We start from the raw sequence: 17,708 nt of genomic DNA, 5'->3' as shown, positions 1-17,708 counted from the left end.
GCACTCTCCCCCTCGACCTCACTGCGTAGCCCCAGGTGCCCCGTACAGTCTCAACACCTTGTTACTAATAAGCCTGTATCTTCTCAGTTTCCTGATGGTTATTGTGGCACAAAACACATGTGCCTGTTTGTTATATTGTTACTCCATGTTTGGGTTCCAGCAGCACACTGATTTCATCGTTGTCATTTTCACATTCCAGTGTTGGGTTGAGCAAGCCCTATTACTCTCACTTTCAAAACATGCAGAGCTTTTATTGCAAATGTGTGTGTGCAATTTTCTCAAGAGAAAATAAAATCTTACTTCTTAAAATGCCAACATGCTTGAGAATGTAATTAAACTGTAAGGGTTAATTTTGTAAGACCTGCCACTTGTATATATTTTATTTTGCCCATTTACTCATGTTTTATTGTCCCTTGGTCGGATTCTGACATTTTTTTCTAGTGGCTCATGCACATTTATCCTTCAATATTTCCAGGAAACAATAAATCATCTGCTTCAGTAACAACCCATTATGTTTCAGGGAATATTATTTTACCAAAGGTTTTTTTTTTTTCCTAAAATAGCATGATGATGAATAAAAGTTATCAAACATTGAGCTCACTCAGAAGGAACTGGTTTCCACAAGATTTACCCTCTTGAATTCAGCCTAGACATGGTTCCCTCCAGAAATGAGCACTGAACAGTCTGTTGACATGACTGGATAAAAATGTGATATATGTATAATGTGATATTACTCAGCCATAAAAAAGAATGAAATACTGCCACTTGCAACTAGATGAATGGATCCTTACTAGTATACTTTGTGAATTAAGTCAGAAAGACAAATACCATGATTTCATTTATATGTGGAATCTAAAAAACAACTGAACAGACATACAGACTCACAGGTACAGAAAGCAAACCAGTGCTGCCAGGCGGGAGGGCAGTGTAGGGGCAGCGGGTCCAGGGGAGACACGGACCCACCTACTGTCTTCCCTCCCAGCACGTGTAACACGGATGTAAATGCTACCTAGACCCCCAAATGCAGTACAACTTTTAAAGCGCACCGACGTGCAGAAAAGTCTTGAATTAGACGCCAAAACCCACGCAGGGGTGCTCAGTGCTGAGTCAGCAGAGGGGCTGTTTGAACCTGCACACAGAGCAGTGACCGTGGTGGTTCTGTGGTCAAGAGATGTTTTAAGCACTTAATATTCAAACATATTAATTTCCTACATTTTACTGTGATTGGGGGCTCTGAGTCAACACGTAACTCACAATGATTCCCATTTAAAACAAAAGAGACCCCAGAAAGTGCCTGTGGCAGTGTGGGGTGTCCCGTGTGTTTTAACCAGACAGCCACGTCCAGCAGTGGACCACCGACAGAGACGCCTGTGTCTAACTGATGCAGTAACTGAGGCTACATTCTGTTCCACTAAAAACTATTTTTTCGCTTTGAAAACAAAAAAGAATTGTCATTTACTTCCTTCCCTTTTCATTTGCCCAAACTGTCTATGATTGGTAACCGAACTAAAACCAACTAAATAAGTCAAAACTGCTTTCTTTAGGAAGTTTATTTTGGATGAAACGGTTGAAGACAGGTTACAATGGTGCACTGTCCAAGAAGACTGGAAACTGACTTCGTGCTGGCATCTGACACACCTGTCCACCTTCACTGGCTCCTGTGTCTGCAGGGCAGGCTGGCAGCCTTCTGCCCACACCCACAAGTGGAGGTGTTTTCTCTGCAGGACTACCGACATGCAGTGAACCGAAGTTACCTCTTGCACAAGAGAGTAAGATTTCTGTGCATCAAAAATACAAACAACAACCTCAATAAACCTTCCCAGTCCTGCAAGTCCGAAGCAACCAGAACTCCATGAGATACTACCGCCTACTCAGAGTATCAGTGACCTGACACAGATGCCCCACACCTGCACCATCAAGGGAGAACCACAGCTTTCAGCAAAGCAGCAAGTGCTTTAGTTATTTCATCGTTACGCTCAGTCTGTAGATCATGACTAATTCCCCAAAACAAACCAGGAAACAGTCCGCGGAAGCGCCAGCCGCAAAGGGCCCTATCTCCTGTCCTTCTTCCCAGCCTTCCTCTTTCCCGAGAGTAAGTGCTTGGGCTTCATGTCAAACACGTGTCTGTCCGACTCCCCTTTCTTCCCCAAGCGATTCATCTTCTTCTGAGCGTTCTTCATCATCGTCTTGGCTTTCTTCACCATCTACGAGGCAGGAGGAAACAAACGTGAGCTGTGGACCAGCTTCCGCGGCCGCAAATGAAGACGAGCTGAATATCGCACCTAGACAAGTCTTACGTCCATACGGACCAAACACACTGAGACCAAGAGGTCAGGGGGCACTGTCCTAACTCCCTCTTAGGCTAACAGAGAAACTGGGATTCCAGCCACGAACCTGTGCCCACATCTGACTGACAGGAGGCAATGCCAGTATTAAAATCCAGACTCCTGCCTGGAGAACGCACGTGGAACGGAACTCAGGCTCCCATAAGCAGACTGCTTGCCGGTTTATATACAGACTTTCCCGTTTACCTGGATTTTCAAAATGCTGAAACTAACCATTTCAGCAAGAAACTGTGGACATCCAAAGTGTCTTTCCCAAAAGACTGCTGAGAAGGGCTCCTTCTGGGCTTGCTCCCCACGCGGGCTCGTGGTGCGCGAGGGCCCTGGGCTCTAGGTCCCCAGCAGGTCCTAGCACACCCCTGAGCTCAGGGCCGAGGCTCAGCCTCCTGGTACTGTCCCAACACCCTGCTGCTGTCCACCCCCGAGAAAGTCCCACAGTGCTTGGAGGGCAAAGGCCCAGGTGGCCCAAGCCAGCCTCTCGGTGCAGACACACTAACCCCACCTGCAGGACCCGTGTCGAAAGGCAGCTGTGCTGTGCGCCCAGAGCCCGCCTGTCAGCATCAGGGGCTGCCTTTTGTTAAGTACTCATCACAGGGACTGACCTTGACATCCCGGAGGCCAGAGACATCGCGTGGAGTCCGGGAGCAACTGCGACTCCGGGCTACAGAGGTGGGTGGAGCGGAGTCCTCCCGCTTTCTCTTCCTGGTGACACTCCGCGACCGTCTGGCCTGGGCCGCATAGTGGGCCTGAAACGCACAGAAAGCAGCCCTCAGCGCACAGGGCCCAGGGTTCCAGTGACAAACGTGAAATTACTCCGACTAGGGAAGAGGTACGTGGCGGAGTTCTCAGAACCATCACAAGACTGCTAAGGGTCTTTAAAACACAGTTAATTTCACATGAATTCTAGGTCAAATGTTCTTTTTCACTTAATACAGACATTTTATGATGCCAAGCTGATTTTAATGCCACTTAAAAAACCTGACTTAGAGCTGCCTGTCCAACCATGTTAGCGTCACAATGTACACATCAGACGTGAAGAGCAGCCTCTCCTCTCCCCCTGCACCCTGGGCTTGTCCCCTGCACATGGGGTGACAGCCGCGGGACAGCTCGCCCGAGGCTGAGCAGAGCAGGCGGGCACCGAGGACAGGCGCCGCTCCCCTCTTGCGGTCCCCGCCCCGAGTTACCACCTGAAGAGGCTCACACGACAGGGACACGCGCAGGCAGCAGGCCCAGCACCCAGGGGCGACCCCACGTCAGAGGCGCACGTGACGTTGAGGACGCTCCCCGCGCAGGACACCCTCACGCTCTGACCAAACCCCACTTAGTCTAACACAGCGGCACCATCTGACTGTGACCACTCTACCTCTGGGCGTCTATTCTGAGAAGACAATCCAGAACGTAAAGATGCTCTTGCACAAAAAGATGTGCCCTGGCATCATTTATCAAGCAAAAAAAAAAAAAAAAAAGTGAAACGCCTTCTAACCGCGGGGCTCGGAGGAGCAGGTCTGAACACTTACAGCCCACGTTCCTCTCACGCCGAAAGACCCAAACACACCTCGTGTTCACTTGGTAGTGGAACTGAAGCTGACTAAAGCACTACGCAGACTTCAGTCAGCAAAGCCAAGTCGCAGCTCAAGTAAAGAAGTTGTGCAGAACAAAATAAATGTGCCTGTTCCCCTCGACATTCTACTCCAGTTTGTATTTTAATGCAAGTTCTTCTGTTTCCTTGTATGTTTCTTACATGTCATCTTACATTTTTGGCCTAAAATAAACTAAATTTTTATTCAAGTAAAAATGTGAGGTAATTATGCTAAAATGAAACAGTTCTACCACAACGGCAGGGAGGTGCCACATGAAGAAAGCGGTCACAAATACACCCTGAAGCCCTCTGCACCGAACACTGGCTGAGCAGCATCTACCGCGCACCAGCCAGCGCACTTCCGTGCTGAACGAGCACAGGGACGTCTCTCTTCCTAGTTTCTGCTATTTCCCGAATTTTCCACTAACCTGGAATGGAAGATAATTTACACACATGTGTAACATAACACTGACAAACAGCAGAAACACAGAAGAAAGAAAATGGCCCGGAGCACTCACGTAACTGACATGACCTGAAACGGCACGGGGGGGGGCGTCGCACAGGGAAGCGGCCGGGCCACCCGGGCCCTCCCTGTGACGGTGACCCAGGACGGAAGACACCCACCCATCTGCACAGCGAACCCTGAAGTCCTAACTTCTCCTTCCTCGGCTCCTGCTTTCCCGAGACGGCCCCCAGGCCACCCCTGCCACTTACGTGCTCCTTGTCGTCCATGTCCACGCCAAGGCTGCGCATCTCATCCTCCAGGACCTTGCGCTGCACCTGGAGGGGAAGCAAAGTGAGTCTGATGAAACAGTACAAAGAATTCAAAGGAAAATGTACCTTCTACAACGATCTATCACACTGATTTTAGAAATTCTCTCCTTTATTTGGGCTCACGTTCATGCTCCTGGACGGCTCGTGAATCCCACGGAAACTAACATTTCCTGGGCAACCGTCACGTGCAGGACGGCGTGAGTCTTGGCCTGGGGTCCTGCACAGCTCCCAGGGGACTCCCACACGCAGACCCCAGGCCAGCATCTCCTCCCCAGTGCACCGAGGCACACGGGGAGATACAATGATGGCCACGCCTGGCACCGGCCACCACACGGAAATGGTGGAAATGGAGGATGACACCATTTCTCCTCCACGGAGAGGTGCCCAGTACCTCAGCCTCCTCCCTGCCTCTCACAGTGCGACTGACCACACACCAGCCTCCTTCTCTGGAGAGTGGGGGAAAGATGCCCACAAAGACAGCCCTGGGATCAGGAAGGAGCCTTGACGTCACCCGATCCACCTGTGCCAAGAGTGTGACTCCTGTCCTGACCAGTCACCAGACCCAGTTCCATCACCTCTGGCTTTAGGGCAGACTGGGTTTGGTTTCTAAATTGCAGAAGAGGAGTCCTGACTGATAAACAATCAAAAACCTTAATCTGTCCAGCTGCAAAGGGTTCGAGTCCAACAGTGAGAGTCACCGAGAGAGGGCTCAGTCCTTAGAATGCGCAAGGCCCAAACTCAACCAGCCCCATGAGGCAACATACACCAACGGAAGGACCACGCAAGGCTCCCACACGAGGACAGGCGAGGCCCTTGAAAGGACGGGACGCTTGCCTTCTTGGCCGTCCGAGGCATCCTGGGCCCCTGCGTGTCCTTCTCTCTGGACTGCAGAATCTTCAGCTTCTTCTTTTCCCTAATCTGCTTCGCCAGCTGCCGGATCTCCGCCATTTCTTCGTCTTCGCTTTCGGACTCGCTGTCGTACTCTCCAGCCGCGGTTCTGAGCTCTTCTTCTTTTTCTAACTCTTGCAATTTCTTTAAAAAGAGTCATAATTAAACAAAGCCAGCAATGAAAACTCATCAATTGATGTAACAACCGTTACAGGAACCAGGATTCCCCCCAAGCTGTCCAGGAGGCAGCAGACACCGGGGACAGGCTCACGTGGGCCCCGTCCACGGGCCACACAGCTCAGCGCCCGCAGTCAGGCCCCGGCACACAGACGAGGCGGCCGCACAGACCGCCCCGAGCCCTGAGCCAGCTCTTCTTTAGAAACCACCACTCCCAACCCCATGGCTCAGAAACGTGCCGACATCGCTCCCCTCGCCCCCAGCAGGGACGTGAAAGCATCTCTCTTCTGAAGAGCGAGAACACCGATGTGAACAGGTCCTGGGCCACCACAGCCCGTCTGCCCAGCAAAGTCCCAAACACAACAAACAAATCTTGACAGGAACCTACAGTCAGAGAGAGGGAGGCCAGAGGGACAGGCCAGGGCAGGCCGACCACGGCCGCCTGAACCCGACTGAGGACACTGGACGCTGCACAGCCAGACAGAAGCAGAAGGCGGCCAGCAGGGGGCGCAGGGCTGGACGCACAGTTCCAGGGCAGCGTCAGAGAACCGAGGAGCGGATCTCGGGGGAATGAGGCAGCATGCACTGCACATACTTTGTACTTTTTAAGAGGTTGATTCAGGAGAGAAAGACAGGATGGCAACCACAGGAGAACACAGGGTCTGAGAAAGTTTTGTTTATGAAAAAAAGATGAGAACCTTGTGGACACACACTTGTTAGAATACAGCAAACAGGGAGGGGATGAAACTGGAGGAGGACATGGGCGATGGGGCAGGATGAGGGGTGGACAAGGTGCAGGCAGGGGTGAGGGCGCCCACACCCGGGACGCCTCACATGGAGCAGGAGGCCCAGGAGGAACAAAGTCCAGCCAGCCGGCATGTAGACCCCGGAGGCAGAGCCCGGGCTTGCCCCTCAGCGGGACCGGCCATCGGGATCGGGGACGGGAGGCTCAGGCGCAGGAGGGACAAGGACCACCGCCGCCCCCCCCCCCCCCCCGCACAGGTGAGCTGAGCCGTGCTTGCACCTCCTGGGTCACAAAAGGGGACAAGGGACACAGACCTGCATGATGTCAGGGTCGACGTAGTCAGCTACGTTATGGCCCTCCCAGATCTCGGGTATCTTATCGTGCTTCTCAGATGAATTCATGATATCCCAGTACTCTACAGGTTGGAAACGTAACAAAACAACGTTCGCAACGGCTTTTAGTGTCTTCAGCCACTACGTGCTGACCCGAGCCCCACCCTGTGCTCCACACCAGGTGAGCAGATGCTGACATGACCGGAGGACCGCCCCGCACACATCCCAGGGCCTGCTGGGGCCTCAGGACCCAGTGCCCAGGGGAGGAAAGCCAGGGGCACGGACGGCAGAATCAGTGCCAACAGCCTGCTCAGATTTACACGCTCTGGAAGCTGCAGAATCATGCCTCAGCCTGAGAGAACAGACTACCTGAAGGGAGAACCCTCAGGGCCCTGGCGGCAGGCCACCTCTCATCGCTAGGAAATTAAAGCAACAAGATGCTGGAAGGCTTCCAAGCATTCAGTCCTTGCACAGTTTTCTGAAAACCTGACACACAGCAACTGTCACATGTGAGCCCTTACTCTGAAGATCCAAGATGTAATCATCTCCCATTTCCAGCTCAATATCCCGCTCCTGCAATGAGAAAACAGCTTTACTCAGCTCCACGTGGCCTCTCGGGTCCAGAACTGCTAAGACCCTCCCGTCCCTGTGAAGTCACCCCTTCTCGAACCTCAGGGCCAACCCTCTGGGCCGAGGCTCAGCGCCGTCTCTGGTTCCGCCACGGGCGGACCTGTCGTCTGCACCCAGGGGTTCCCGGCCCCAAGGCCCCATCGCGCTCTCCAAGAGCAGGCCCGTGGGAGCCGCATCACCTACCCGCCTCCTCTTGGGCTCCCCAAGCTCCATCCGCCTTCTGCGCGCCACCACGCCTTCTGGGATGAACGGGGGCCGCTCCTGGAGGAGACATAATTGGAAAGAACTGTGTGAACGCCTCACAGAAGAAACAGAAGCGAAAACCTGTAAGTAAATCCTTCATCTGCAAAGGAAACACAAAACCACACCCAGACCAATGGGAACCCATCAGATGACTTAGGGCGGATGCAGGGCCAGTTTGGGCACGGAGTTCCTTAGAGAAACAAAGGCAAGATTATCAAGAAAAACTGCAGGTGAGGAAAGCAGCACAGGAGGAATCCAGCAGATGCGCGAATGAGAGAAAAGGAGACAGGAGCCCCAGCACACGGCCACGCAGCGGGGAGACGCCGCTCAGCCGTCAGTCCCAAAACAAGCGAGGAGCTTCCTGAGGCCCAGAGAAGCCCACGATTCAGCAAAGCCTTGTGTTCAAAGCAGGTGAGATCAGAAAAACTACACCAAAGTACGGAATAAGAATATACCTTTAAAGAGTATTTTTAGAATGAATGGCAGGCCTTTCTATGCACAACACAAAGCTCAGCAGCCACTGGGTAAACAGCAATACATGTACTAACAGCTTCAAATGTGTCAATTCTTTGAGGTGACAAGGGATTCCCCAAAATGAAAAGGCAAGTGAGAAAAGGGGAAAAGACGAACAGAACATGCAAGAGTCTGATCTTCTTAATGTAAAAGTTATAAATCGAGGGACACGAGGCAACGCCGAGAAGTGAGAGGGCAAGGAAGCAGGTTAAAACCGCTCAGCCGTGCCAGCCACCGCAACACACGCTGTCCCACGAGACGACCACCAAGCAGACCGCCACGCGGAATACACCAGTGGGTGTGGCTGCCTGAGGCTGCAGTGCAGAAACGTCGCTGCTTACAAGGTAACTTTCACTTTGGGGGAAAAATGTACTGAAAAAAATTACACTGAGAACTGGTTTAACTTCCTGCGAAGAAACATGGTAAAACTCATTAACAACAACGTCACTAACAGTCATCTTCATCAATGCCTAAAGTGGGGCACCAAGAATCATTGCTGAAGAATGGATGAATACACAGGGAACATTAAAAAAAAAAAAAAAAAAAAAAAGGAAAGAAGAAACTAGACTAGGAACAGAAGTGGGGGTTCTCAAACCGTCCAGGCAGCACGAACCAGCAACACCTAGTGGAGGACAGCGGCGCCTTCTGTGCCTGAACGCTCACTCCACAGACACAACTGCTGTTAAAAAGACCTACATATAAACACGCACCCGAGCACTGGTTTCCAATGGCAAGAAAATGAAAAATTGAAAGAACATAACGTGTTCCCATGTTTAAATTTTTTTTAAGAAGCTTACATGCCAAACCATTGTTGGAGAGATAAACGAGAGTTAACAGTGACAGCCTCTGGTGGCATGAGAAGCAGGCTTCACCTCGGACTTCAAACCCTCTCCCTCTGACCTTTTTGATTCTTTCCGATACACACAGCGTAATTCTTAATCTGAGAAAGAAGCACCACCACCCGTGAAACCCACAGCCTGGACGCAGGCTCGCGGGGCCCCACCACCTGCACCCGCCACGCACCCCGACCTGGACGGCTCGGACGGCGGCCTTACCTTATCATCTCGTCTGTTGGGAACAGCTAAGTGCAATCTGTTCAGCACCTCGTTCACTTTATTTCCTTTCATTTTGGTTTCAACTCGATGAGCCAAAAGCCGGTCACAAGCCTAAGCAGGTGAGAAACGGCGGCACCGGTCAGGGCATCCCACACGGCCTTCTGCCGCGGCTGGAAGGAGCCAGTGACCCCAGGTCTGGAACCCGCTCCAGTCCCCTCAGTGGTGGCACCTGACGCCGAGTCCTCAGGGCCCCAAGGTTCAGGTAACTGCCCTGGGGCTGACCGCCCTCGCCGGTGGGTGTGGGAGGGAGGGGGGACTGGGAGGAAGGGAACATCTCTCCCTTTCCGGGCCAGGCCAGCCTGAGGCAGGACCCCAGGTGTCGAGACTGAGTGAAGGTTCCCTGGGGTGGGAGTGTAAACACTGCTCCAAACCCCACGGTCACTGGGTGTGTGGGGGACCCAGGGAGCCCCTCCTGCCCGCTGCTATGGGCTCGGTGTTAGGAGCACTCTCCAAACAAGAGAGGGACAGGAAAGGCCCCTGCCTGTGAGAGAACTGACCTCTGTTTTCACTTTAATAACCCCTTCCTCTGTCAGGGTGCTGGTCTCGATCACAGGAAACCCTTCAGCCTGCAGGTCGATAAATATTTTCTAGGAATACAAAGGAAAAACGAGGTGTGTTATTTATTCCCAGTTCCCCACGAACAATCTTACCGCTCCTCAAATGGGTGCCATAAATGTTAATCATAATTAACACAACACCTGCGGTTTACCTCTTTTGAAGGACAGCTACCCAAAACAGTTACCAATTTTTCCCCAAATTCTACTATGATTAAGAAAACACAAAGCCCTAGGAGGATCAAACCAGACAACGGCAGGCAAACCAGAGGCTCTCTGGACACTAAAAGACTTCCCCTTCCGAAAAGAGCCTCGGCAAAATCAGGGCATGGGATCCATGCAGAATGATTCCTACGCTCTTTCTTCTAAAATACTCGGTCTCCACAGCCTCAGACGGTTCCTCAGAAAGCGGCACAGCGGCGTTTATGAAACCAGCTCCGTCCGAGTCACCAGGACTAAGAAGGGACCACACCTGTGCCCCTCCTGCAGGCACGGCCACGTGACCACGGTCGCATGCAGGTGCCCAGACCCATGACGCGAAGCCCCCCAGAAACAGCAATCAGACCACTGGGCAGCACAGGGCCCACACCAGACACCTGCACCACAGCCCCAGGACTCGGGTCCGCACAGGCCACCGACTGCGTACCCGCACAGTCGCACAGCACCTGCCACAGCTGCAGCCAGGAGGCTGGGACTCGAGCGCGTCCAACCTCAGAGCCCCAGCTCCTGGGACAGCATTCACCCTGACCGTGCCGTGTCTCCGACCCTCCCCGCAGCTCCGCTCCAGTGCTTCCAGCCTGGAAAACAGTCCCTTCAAAGACCAGAGACTTCTGTGACAGCAGCGTCTGTCTCATCAGTAACTTAAGGGATACATTGCAGGGCCCCCAGGACACCAGAACGGCTGTTTAGAGACACTGAATTCTTACCAAGGATGAAGTTTCCAGAGCACATGGAGACCCAGAGGAGGAAGTCCAGTCCCCCTAGAAACCCCCTACTCAGACCTGGTGGAGGGGACGCCCAGAGGCACGGCCCGGCGAGTCTGCTGGTCTAGAGAGCGGCTCTCGAACCTGAGCGTGCGCCCCGCCTCCCAGGGTCAGATCCCAGCGGCCCAGGGCGGCCTGGGGCAGCCCGAGCACCATGGAACACATGGAACAGCAGCGTCGGGGACCGCGACGGAGAAGCACGTACCCGGGCACACCTTCTCCAAGCGTTCATCCTGGAGAACGCCTCTCAGAGATGGATACAGGGTCAGAGTGCCGGAGAACCCAGGGCTGACGGCCTGACGGCCTCTTGGAAAAGCACAGCACATGCGACCCAGTGCCCATGGTCTGCAGACGCTCCTCCACCTCACTCACTCAGTCCCAGATGTTTCCTGAGAGCCTGTGCCCAAGCACTGAAGTAACACCTGACAACCTCCCCCCATGCAAAGTCCTTCTGTAGGCGCTGCTCCAGGCACCTGGCCACCCCAGGCCCGGGAGGGAGGCGGACCTCGAGGGGCTTGGCTTGCTTTAGGCCCCGACGTAAGAGGTGGTCCTTCCTAAGGAAGCACGTCTCCCAAAGGCTACGTGTCCGGACCAGACACACACATCTCCCCAGAATCGGGAGACTTCAGGTTTGGTTTGCCTCTACTGGGTTTCCATCACATCGTGGGGCTCACCCACTGAGGATATTATCTCAACTGCAGGACAAGAACCGGACCAGCCCTGCTGAAGTTCCCTCTAAACCGCGGCTGTCGGAGGTGAGATTCAGAATAGCAAGAAATGCAGGACTCACCCGGTCGTCCTCAGGGAGCTCAGCCACTCTCCTCACGTCACACTTGTTCGCTACGACGATCAGAGGCTGCGGCAGGGAAGGAAGACAGAGGAGTCACCACCTCCCCACAGCAGGTCACCAGCTGTGACCCGGCACCATGCTCACCTTGTTGATGAACAGGGGCCTGATGTTCTGGAAGAGCTCCAGCTGCTCCCGCAGCCCGTGCCCGCACTGCTCCGACAGGTCCATCACGTACAGAACTGCGGCGCGCAGGTGGGCCAGGGCCGTGATGGCCTGCATCTCGATGGTGTTCCGATCCTCCAGAGGGTGGTCCAGAATCCCCGGCGTGTCCACAACCTGAGGGTCAGACGCGTTACTCTGAAGTACACATCCTCACAGACCTCTGCCCATTCACAATCCCAGATCTGCCCTAACAAAACTGGCAGAAGAAATGCAGGCTTCCCAACTGACCAGGGTGAATAAACAAAGCAGCCAGGGAAAACTACACGTTCTTTAATAAATACTGGGGGGTCGGGGGGCCTGCAGAGGGTGCTGAGGAACTAACTAGCCAATGACCTTGACAAGGACTCCTCTGTCCATTAGAGGGCATTAACAGAAAAACGCATAACCTAGCCAACTCCCCGTGTGTTAGAGTCATCTTCCCATTATGACACGAAATCCAACCATGGAAACAGGCTGCCTTTCTAACTACAGGTCAGACACACCGACAGGACCTTCAAGCACCATGCTCAGCATAATGCAGAACGCAGATTCCACGGTGGGGGTTGGTCGCTCTCCTGATCTCACCCAAGAGACGGGATCAGCCCTCATGCAGCCCCAAGGCTCACATGAGCTTCTTCTCCACGAGACTATTCCCGGATGTGACCCGGGAATCCATTTCCCACCCCGAGTCTTCCCTGGGACTCTGAGCGCACTGGGATGGGGACGGGCAACTAGTTCTTGGGAATCACCAAAATCAAACTCAGTGAACAAAGGCAAGACATCTGTTCTAGACGTGTCACGAGCTCTCACCTGCCAACGCAGGTACTTATAGTCCATGTGCCCGACAAACAGAGACTTGGTGGTGAAGGCGTAGGGCTGGACGTCCACGTCCGCTCTCGTCACCTAAAACAAAGCCACAGCTTCCGTCATGCAAGGCCTGCGCTTCACTACCTCTCCAAAGCACAAACGGTCCGACACAGTCAACAGTGACCCGCTGGGACCACCAGCCCAGAACAGGCCAAGAGAGCATGCTCCCGCGTTAACAAAACGTACTTAAATGTCTCAAACCCCTTAGAGACTTGTCGGACATGTACAAAACTCAAAAATAAAATGGTTTCTGTTACAGCAATATAAACCTAGGCTCAGAGCCAATCCTCCCTTCGAGGAAAGGGTGTCTTAAGCCTAGGGCAGTGCCAACTACGGGACGAGCAGGGTGGCCACCTCCAGCCCAGTCAGGTGGTCGGTGCCCGGTTTACCGCTGGGCAGACCAACCTTGTTGATGAAGCTGGACTTGCCGACATTCGGGTACCCACACAGAAGCAGGGTCCTTGTGTTCGGGTCAATAGTCGGCAGACGGGACAGATGCTGACGCACTGTGAGAAGGTGAGGTTAAACATGCTTAATTTTGTGAGAAAAGTCCAGAAACTCAAAGTTTAAGATTTGCTCAACTCAGCTACATACTCCAGCTCCAACACTGAGAACATAAGTGATGGAGAAAATATGAACGAATGGGAAAAGCTTAGCTGCAGAGGCACTGGGCAGGCAGACGAGCATTCCCAAATCAGCTGCACCAAGAACCCCATTCCCAGGCCCTAGCAATACGGCATTTCTATCCCACAGGTCCAGGGTGAGGCCAAAGCCACATGACCCAATGACTCGCATTTAAAAGTGAGATTATGCGGAAAAGCCTTCTCGGAGAGAGTGCGTGTGCCAGCACTTCCCGGCTGGGCAGCAGGCTCCTTCCACGTAAAGCTCAGGGGCCTCGTCTGCATGCACGCTGCTCCAGCAGCAGACAGCACCGGGCCACCCTAATGACTGAACAGAGCTCGGAAGCTCTGACCAAGCAGCCAGGTGTTACAATCTGGCCCCAACTTATTTGCAAGAGGCTGGGGAAGGGGGATCAAAAGTCAGTCAGTTAAAAACATCTGAAGTGTAAAAGTACATGCACATAAAAAGCAGATAATTGTTTCAATAAAAATCTTCCTGTGTTAACTCAGAAACTGCCCTCCTGAATAAAACTGTAAGGTAACAAAACTGGAGGAGCAGTTTGATGCTCACATACTTTACAAACAAATGTGTTTCAAAAAGACTTAAAAAGTCAATAGGTAAAACTATGGATCACTTCTTTACTTTTATGTGTGTTGGTATTTCCCCATGATTTATAACACATACACCTTACCTACTAAATCTGAAAAACAAGTTTTCTTAATGCTGCTACAAATTTGTAAGCGTTATAAGTGCTAGTTGCTTTTCCAATATCTGGCCTGTGAGAATTTCTTAGAGGCTGGGCCAGGAAAAATAGTTTGACCCTCTCATCTCCAAATTAAAACAATAAATAAAACACCTCAGAAGTCACTTCTCGACAAGGACCAGGCCCTCGGTGGAACGCACTGGGAACCGCTCTTGCGGATGCACGACAAGTACCTTGTTCCAAGTACTCCAGACTCTGCTTCTGCCTCCGCACGATGGTGCACATGCGCCCAAGGGCGGCGCGCTTCAGCTGCTTGCAGCGGTACAGGGAGTCCCCGTACTTCATGAGCCGCACGTAGTCCTTAGCAACGCTGAGAGAAAGGACGAGAGACGTGTGAGGCTTCCATCACTTCTAACAGTAACTTAAAAGACATAATGTTAAGAAAATGCCTTACTTGTCCACTAAATTTTTGGCAATATTTATTTGTCCCAGAGCCAGCTTGTAGTGATCCTTGTCATAGAGAATGTTCATCAAATCCGCATAGAATGGATGGATGTCCTATCACGAGAAAAACAAAGCGGTCACCTTGGTACAGCAGTTTTCCACGCCGATGTGCGAATAACACTCGAAGAATAACTTCCCAGGGAAACACATCACACCTTCTCCTCTACTCAAGCCCCCAGTGTCTCTTCCTTGGTCCTCTCCCCTAGATAACAACTGTTCAGTTCACAGAGAAAAAAGGGTTCAGCAGGGAAGCCAAGCCCAGCAGACCCTCCACCTGCCCATCTGGCCTGTGCAGACCCAGCCAGGGCCCAGATCCACATGAGCACCAAGCCTGTCTGAGCGGGAAACTTAAGAACTGGGCCCCAGAAGTTCTTCCTAGTCCACCTGGCCATGATCATCAACCTGCGAACAGGCTATTACTGCCCCAAAACCTAGAAAAAAGTTTTAAAACTCCCTTGAACCCACAATCCTTCCTTCTCTCTGCTCTCCTTCCCAGCGAAGGTCACGAAGAGAGGTTTCCTCCACAGACCTGTTCCCCTTCCACATCACGGCCAAGGGCAAATCCACTGGTTCCTCCTTCACCAGATACCCTGAAGGTGGCCGCTTCTCAGCCCTGTCACCACCACCAGGGTCTGGTGGCTGCATTCACCCCACAGGCCAGTCCTCCTCTACAAGGTAAGTAACACAAGGCTTGTCCTGAAGGTTCCCCACAAGTCGCCTGGCCCCACCCACGGCCTCCCTGCCCCACCTCCTGGCCCCTCCGTCGCATACCCCTACTCTTCCTCCTGGACCTTCCTGTTCCCTGAGAACATCACTGTTTCTGTGCCCACAGTGCTCTTCTCTGGGTGGCCGCATGCCCACCTCCTCACTTCCTCCAGGTCTCAGCTACAGCCTCCTGCTTGGCCCCCTCCACTTCTTCGTCATCCAACACGCATGTACTCTCATGTTTACTCTCGCAGTCCCCTCACCAGGCGGGACGGGCCTGTCAAACTGCTGCTGCACTCCTAGTGCTGAGGGCAGCACCCAAGACCAAGCAGTCATTTGATGAATGCCAACTTCCTACAACATTCTACTCTAAAACTCTTCTCAGATGATTAACTTCTTTAGTTTGGAAAAAAACAAAAACAAAAACCCAAAAAAGGGGAATAGAATGTTCATAAATTTGAACCTCTAATGTATTCAAAAAGGATACCAAGGATGAAAAAGATAAAACTTCCAGAGAACCACAAAAACCTGGTACTGATTAGCTCAAAATGTTTTGTTTGCTCAGATCAGCTGTTTTCTAGTCTCGCCAGTTTAGGAAACATTCTCACTCCTTTTCCGTCCTCAGGTACTTTCTGAAGTACCTGTACTTCCCCGAGAACTTACACACTCATCCAATAAGTGTCACTGAGCCCCTGTCAAGCCCTGGAAGCCTGTGAAACCGATTTCTATCACGTAAACCAACCTCCCCTCTCTGCCATAACCTGCCTTCAGGGACTACTTCAGGGCAGCAGCAAACTTAAGGCTCTCACACTGTACTGGGGACCCCACATGGGGACCTCACGGGCAATGTCCGCTCCTGCTTCCCTCGGCCAGATACATGGGCAAACTGCACCTCGCAGCAGACTGCAGAGTTCAACAATGGGGGCTCAGGGCTCCCCAGAAGACTTCTTCTTGCCAGTGAAGAAATCACACAGACCACCATTAGCTGATGAAGCAACAAGGTCACAAACACTGGTGCGCCTCAAGCCATGGGCCCCACCTGAGGTCACCAGAAAAGGAGCCTTGGAAGGAGGGAGAGGACGCTCAGACCAGCAGGGGAGCCGCCAGAACCATAACCATGTGAGGGTCTCAGGTTTCACCCTCGGCTGCTTTCAGAGCTCAGGTCAGCCCTGTGAGCCCAGCTGACAAAGAAAGCCCGAGACAAAAGCTTTGGGCTTAGATGGAGTTTGACTGGGAAAACGAAGAATAATAAAGAAACAAAAACCTGTGTTCTGTTCCCACTTTTGCCACTCACTCACTCAGTAAACTCGTGACAAGTCAGTTATTTTCTCTTTCCTTCATTATCTGTCCAACAAGTAGACCAACTGGTTTAACACTGACTGTCTGAAGGTTCATACTGACATAACCATTTATGCCCCCCAGTCACTTACATCCAGTTTGGGAAAATCCATTAGAATCTGTGACAGTCTGTCATGGTAATTCTGCTGAGTAAATTTGACTTTCCTCATATAAAAATGTCTGATGCGATGGATTTGGTAATGTTTATGAATAACTGTTGGAGTCTTTCGTTGAGTCTTCGATAATGTCAGGTCGATAAAGTCCTGAAGTTAAAAAAAAAAAACATAGTTACACCAAAAATATCAACTTTCATCCACTTATTTGAAACCTTCAAAAAATCAATATCTAGTAATACCGTATCTTTTAAATTGCAAACTACAAACACTTTTTTCTGACTAAATCTGCAACGAACAACTTTTTTCTTCATTATGGTTTCTGGCCTTTTAAAAACACTCAGCAAACGGCTGCTAAATAAATTTTATCCCACACTTTCTTGATGTTCTCCTAATTTCCAAACACCTAAAAACCTCTGGAACCTAAGTAGCCAGACAACTCAAGCATAAATCAGAGAAAATATTTAGAAAAGAGAAGCAGTTTGCGTATCTTTGGCTTTGAAAGTACATAAAATAACAGACAAAACTAAAACCCATTACTTACAATTTCCTAAGGACAGAAAAACCCGAGGGGTCCCTAATCTCTGAGGGACCCCCATCGCCAACTTGAAGGTTCTAACGTCTGAGGGAAGGCCCTAACCCCCGAGGAAGCCCTGATGTCTGAAAAAGGACCCCCACCTTCTGGGGGGACCTGGAACCCCTAACCCGGAGGCCCTCGTCCGACAGAACGCGGCCTAGGAAGGGGGCCTGGCGGGAGTGGCGGACCCATTTCCGCCCAGAGTTACAGACCGGACACCCCTTCCCGCGACCCGGCCGAGAAAACCGAGGGCGGAAGGCCCCCTTGGGGTCGCCTACCTTGGCGGATGGCACCACAGTGATCTTCTTGAAGTTGTAGTGCGCCATGCCGGCGACCAGCCACGAGGGACGGCGGCGCGGACTTCCGCCTAGGGACCGGCGGGTGGGCGGGACTTCCGCCGGCTCCCGTCACTTC

The 17,708-nt window shown here is 52.0% G+C and overlaps 1 protein-coding gene across 1 annotated transcript; it reads right to left on the bottom strand.

Annotated features, from left to right (window-relative positions):
• Positions 1–1,535: 1,535 nt before the first annotated feature.
• Positions 1,536–17,708, bottom strand: GTPBP4 (GTP binding protein 4). The gene is made up of 17 exons (XM_010993516.3): positions 17,573–17,708; positions 16,697–16,867; positions 14,512–14,615; positions 14,291–14,427; positions 13,139–13,239; positions 12,677–12,769; positions 11,810–12,001; positions 11,666–11,731; positions 9,836–9,925; positions 9,279–9,389; positions 7,651–7,728; positions 7,359–7,410; positions 6,820–6,920; positions 5,530–5,727; positions 4,636–4,701; positions 2,945–3,088; positions 1,536–2,204 (listed from the first exon to the last, which is right to left on the bottom strand). Exons 1-17 carry the CDS (start codon positions 17,618–17,620, stop codon positions 2,052–2,054), a joined length of 1,905 nt encoding a protein of 634 aa, XP_010991818.1. The 5' UTR covers positions 17,621–17,708; the 3' UTR covers positions 1,536–2,051.

The sequence above is a fragment of the Camelus dromedarius genome, chromosome 26 (assembly GCF_036321535.1).
Source record: "Camelus dromedarius isolate mCamDro1 chromosome 26, mCamDro1.pat, whole genome shotgun sequence".
Classification (NCBI taxonomy): Eukaryota; Metazoa; Chordata; class Mammalia; order Artiodactyla; family Camelidae; genus Camelus; species Camelus dromedarius.
Note: the sequence above shows the minus strand (reverse complement) of the source record. Positions and strands in the feature narration are given on the sequence as shown.